At 45.6% G+C, this 5,279-nt stretch overlaps 1 protein-coding gene across 1 annotated transcript; it reads left to right on the forward strand.

Annotated features, from left to right (window-relative positions):
- Positions 1–370: 370 nt before the first annotated feature.
- LOC140565728 (uncharacterized) lies at positions 371–5,047 on the forward strand. The gene is given in 8 exon segments (XM_072691774.1): positions 371–1,908; positions 2,251–2,453; positions 2,770–2,921; positions 3,143–3,269; positions 3,370–3,485; positions 3,922–4,048; positions 4,155–4,270; positions 4,886–5,047. Coding segments are annotated over 8 exon segments (2,541 nt in total).
- The last annotated feature ends 232 nt before the right edge of the window (positions 5,048–5,279 follow it).

Genomic DNA, 5,279 nt, shown 5'->3' on the forward strand with positions numbered 1-5,279 from the left:
GTTTTTCTACTCTGAAACGACTCTAGCTAAACATAAGCGAGTTGCCATGGGCGTTGCCAGGGATTTTGGGCCCCACAACTCTAACAGCTCTGCCAAAATATGCTATTACTATATATTTTTTAGGGCCCCTGTCAGTCAGAGACCCTTAAAATCATCTAATGTTTACACCTACAAGAACATGACTGAGAAGGCAGAGATTTTAGGTGTTCTAGGTGACATTGGACTAATGGAAACATGCAGATTCTGATGCGGCTCTAAATGTTTCTGTGAATGTCTGAAAGTATTTGCAAATGGAAACTGCTGAATTCCTACTTTTTACCTTTCCACTTTTTGAACTGTTCTCAACAGTAGTAGCTAGGAATAACAGGAGATGGCGCTGAGGTACATAGTTCCTGGTGTGCTAGCGCTCGTGGGCTCCTGGTGGTGGTACACCTCTCGCAAGAAAGTACAAATCACCAGTGAGGACAATGAAGAGACACAGGACATGTTGACTTTACCAAGTGAGGGCAGCGTTACACATGGCAGTAAGGAAATAGCGCCTACTGTATCCTCGGGTGAGGAGCTAGCCAAAGCAGAGTGCCCAGAGCCTGAGGCAGAGGTAGCTGGCGACACATTGGTTGTCCCTTTTGCTGAGAATGTCCAAGTGGACCTGGTGGAAGACAGCCCTTCCTCCACCAAAGATGAGTGTGTTCAGTCTGTGCTTAGGGACTCTGTTGGCCCAGAGAGCCCTATGGAATCTGCTTCAGTTCCCCTCTCTGCCAGCACACCCCTCTCAGATGCTTCTGTAGGATCCCAGCACCATGTGAATGGGGACTTTAGCCGGCCTGCTGAGACCACTGACATTAATGAGGAACTTCAGCACTTGGCTGCCAGTCTCATCACTGAGGTCATTTCAGCGGCCCTACAGGAGGTCATGGAAAAAAGCAGCTACAAAACCTCTGAGGCAGCTAGCAGCTGTGCACCTGACAAAGAGCCCACAACAGTAGAACCAGTTTGCCAGAATGAGTCAAGCCACCTTTCTACAGGAGATGAGCAGGACTTCGCTATGCAGCCTCAGGATAAAAACACTGACGAACAGGAACCTGACATGAAGGAAGACGCACCGACTGTGTCCTCAGTTGTGGACCTGCCTAAAGCAGAGTGCCCAGAACCTGAGGCAGTAACTGACGAGATATTGGCTGTGCCTTTTGCTGAAAATGTCCAAGTGGACTTGATGAAAGACAGCCCGTCCTCCACCAGAGATGACTTGTCCTCCACTGCACCCAAAGCTGTAGATAAATGTACTCAGTCTGCACTTGGGCACTTTTTTGGCCCAAAGAGCCCTATGGTATCTGCTTCAGTTCCCCTCTCAGCCAGCATACTTGTCTCAGAAGCTTCTGTAGGTTCCCAGCACCTAGAGAACGGAGACTTTAGCCAGCCTGCTGAGACCAGTGACAACACTGAGAAACTTCAGCACTCAGCCGCCAGTCTCATCACTGAGGTCATTTCAGCGGCCCAACAAGAGGTCATGGCAGTGAGCAGCTGTGCACCTTCTTTTAATGACAAGGAGCCCACGAAGGATGAGGATGTCCACACATCTCATGTGGGATCCTCTTCTCAAAGTCACACAGATGACATACAGGAGCAGGCAGCACAGATTGTGAAGGAGGTCATCAATGGCTGCCTTACTTCCTATGCACGGGAGAAGGCCGAGGATAAGCGGGAGTGTTTGGTGTCCTCTCAGGGACAGTTGGCATCGACCCCGGTACTTCCCAAGCTTCATGCTACGGAGGCCATACCTGCAACGAAGGACTCTGGATGTAGCACGTCCCAGTCAGAGGATGGCATCAGCGACAAGGACCTTCTCCTCGACACATGTTTGTTCTCAGCTGTGCCTGAGAATAAAGAGGAACCTATTCAGAATTCAGGGTTCTCCACAGCAAAACCAGTTTGCCCACCAATCACAGTGATGGCACATGAACAGTTGGGCACCCCCTCTTCCAACAGTGCAACTGCAGACTCTAAAGAGGGCAGCCCTATAATGATTAAGCAAAATCCCCAAGACCCAACTTCAACCCCATCAAATGCAGTTGAGAAAGCAGCTGCTGTAAGCACTGAGTCAAGCCACCTGCCTACAGGAGATGAGCAGGGCTCAGCAACGCAACCTCAGAATCAAACAACTGATAAACAGGAAACTGACACTAGCACGTGCCAGCCGGAGAATGCCACCAGCAGCAAGGACCTTCTCCTCAGCACAGCTGTGCTTGAGAGCAAAGATGACCTTAATGAGATGTCAGGGATCTCCAGAGGTTCTGGAAAAACGGAAGATGGACTGCAGGAGAGTTCCAATTTTTCAGTGGTGGAAAAGCCAGTGCTGACTAGAGACCATGTGGCTGCTGTATTTGAGGCAGCATTGCTCAACGGGCCAGGCCTCCAGAATGGAACCAGTAAGACAGAGGCAGGTCAGTCAGGAGGTGAGTACCATGATTTTGTAGGAAATTACATTTATTGTTTCATGAGGTCTCTGAGCATTTAGAAATGTGCTTATATTTCACTATAATGATAGTAATTAGGGATTTCCTAATTAATAACGCCTACAGGACACCAGAGGGTGATTTAATGGAGCGGTAAAAACAAAGAATTTGAACTGGATCGGCTTAAAACACCTTATCCCTAATAAATTACAGTATGCATGGATTGACCCTGATCCACTGGATTGGGTCAAGACATCCCTAATAGTAAGATTTAGCCTGAATCAACAGTATGAATGTAACATGTGTCATATTTAAGGTCACTAAATGCATATGAATTGTTCAGATGTAAATAGCATGGGTTCAGCTGACAGCTGCTTCACCTTGCGGATGGGAGGCCAGCAGAGTTGCAGCCAAGCCCGCCCATCCCAGAGTTCTGAGCTGATTGAGTGGGAGATTGAGGTGCCAAAGGTGAGCCTTTTCAGTCAATAATAAAGTTCTTCTCTCTGTACTGAATAACTGTATGTAGTCACTGTGAAAACTCTGTAAAAAAAACCTGTATGGAAATAATACTTCTGTCAGTTTGATTGCCTGTGTGTTCTTACAGCAGTGTCCAATGTATTCTATATCGCATTTCTGTCAGTCACTAATTTTGACTAATATTGGCTTCCTATCTTTCCTTTTGTTTGTAGCATCTCGTCAGCAGATTGATTGGCAAGCAAGGGAAGTATGTGAGCTTCCTGAAGCAGCACTCTGGTGCAGAGATCTACATTATAACCCTGCCTTACACTGAAGAGGTTGAGATCTGCCATATAAAAGGTGAGTGAGCTGTGAAAGCCATTAGGTTAAGCTTTTGATGAGGAGTTTGATTTGTGTGTTAAAGCTTGTTTTTCTTTCTTTTCCTATCCCCTGCTCTCAGGCACTCAGCAGCAGGTAGATAAAGCGCTGGCCTTAATTGGCAAGAAGTTCCGAAACTTGGACCTGACCAACATAATTGATCCCTTGCCACTGCTATCGCTACCCACAATGAACCAGGTAAAAACTCTCAGCAGAAAAAGACCCTCAGCCCAACTCTGCTCAATTCTTACAGTGATTGACCAACTACACAACTCTCTTCAACTGTGTATTAATTTGCAGATCTATGCATTCTGTCTGTGAATAGCGATAGTGGAGAATTGCTCCATATTCCAGTGTTTATTTATTTAAGCTGTATTGATTGCTTCCAGCAGAGTGGCAGCCAAGCCAGCCTATCACAGAGCTCTGAACTGATTCAGTTGGATTTTGAGGTGTCAAAGGTGAGCTTTCTCAGTACTGACTATAACTCTTAAACAGAAGTCAGTAATGAAGTTCTCCTGTGTGTACTGAACTACTGTATTGAAGCCGAGTGAAAGCACTGTATAATACATCTGTATGTAAAAAGTGTCTCATGTGTGACTTTGCTCTGACGCCCTATCTTTCCTTTTGTTTGTAGCATCTTGTCAGCAGATTGATTGGCAAGCAAGGGAAGTATATGAACTATCTGAAGCAGAGCTCTGGTGCAGAGGTTTACATTATAACCCTGCCTCATACTGAAGAGTTTGAGATCTGCCATGTAGAAGGTGAGTGAGCTGTGAAAGCCATTAGGTTCTGCTAAGCTGGGTTGATGATGAGTTTGATTTGTGCGTTAAAGCTTGTTTTTCTATCCTTCCCTTCCTTTCCTTTCAGGCACTCAGCAGCAGGTAGATAAAGTGCTGGCCTTGATTGGCAAGAAGTTCAGAAGCTTTGACCTGACCAACCTACATGTCCTCATACCACTGTCATCGCTACCCACGTTGGACCAGGTAATACTGATAATACGGATAATAAGTTTATATAATATATGCAAGTGTTTTACAGTGGTCTTTATAGACTTTATAGAGGGTTGGTTTCACAGACCTAGACCTCAACCTAGACCTTCTAACAAGGCTCTTTAGTGGCCTAATATATGCCCAGGAAACCCTCTTGATCAACTTCAAATGGTAAAAATGCCCTGAATGAAATTTTAGAAATGTGTTTTCGCCCAAATCTGTACACACTGTTTTATCTGTGTATGCATAAGCAGATGCATTCTTTCTGTGTAGCAGTGTGGCATAGCATATTCCACATTTGCCTCTAGGTGGAGCAAAATATCTTTTCCAAAAGAATGCAGCTTTTATCCCAGTGAATGTTTAATACATATTATAAATGGCACTCAGGGGTTATATTCAAAACTGTATAAATGTCTTCATAATTTTCTTTAATTGGGGGGCGTTTTTCTGCAGGTGAATTCTTTGACTGCTTTGAGGCTCTTGTGCCTGGGAGAGCTCTTCTGTCCTGCTGGCTTGAGCAGAAGCCTCTGGTTAAACATTCATGTCTTGCTGTGAGTGTGCAGGCCTTTGCACGAGACTGCCTGTGAACAGCTCTTTTCTCTGTTTCAGGAGAGCAGCGAGGTGGCTCTCAGCAGGCTCCCTGTGCAGTACTCCGGCATTACCCAAAGAGTCACTCACTTTACTGCTGAGGAGAGGAGGCTGACCGACAGCTCAACCAATTCAGCTCTGTTCTCAGAAGAACTCCCTTATCCCCCGGGAACAGTTTGGTAGTTTTGCTGTTTGTGTTGCTGTTTTCTCCACATCAGCTTTTGATTTAGGTTGCTGTTGCACACCCGGGATACTAGTTTGTCTCGAAACAGTGTGTGGAGAGAGTAATAAAGAATGCTCAGTAATATGCACATCCTTGAATAGTCCTTGCATCTGCATGATCCACACCTAACCTTGAGTAATGGTATACACTCACCAGTCTCTTAAAAGAATAGGAGAGTTTCAGTGCCCTGAT

The sequence above is a fragment of the Salminus brasiliensis genome, chromosome 11 (assembly GCF_030463535.1).
Source record: "Salminus brasiliensis chromosome 11, fSalBra1.hap2, whole genome shotgun sequence".
NCBI lineage: Eukaryota > Metazoa > Chordata > Actinopteri > Characiformes > Bryconidae > Salminus > Salminus brasiliensis.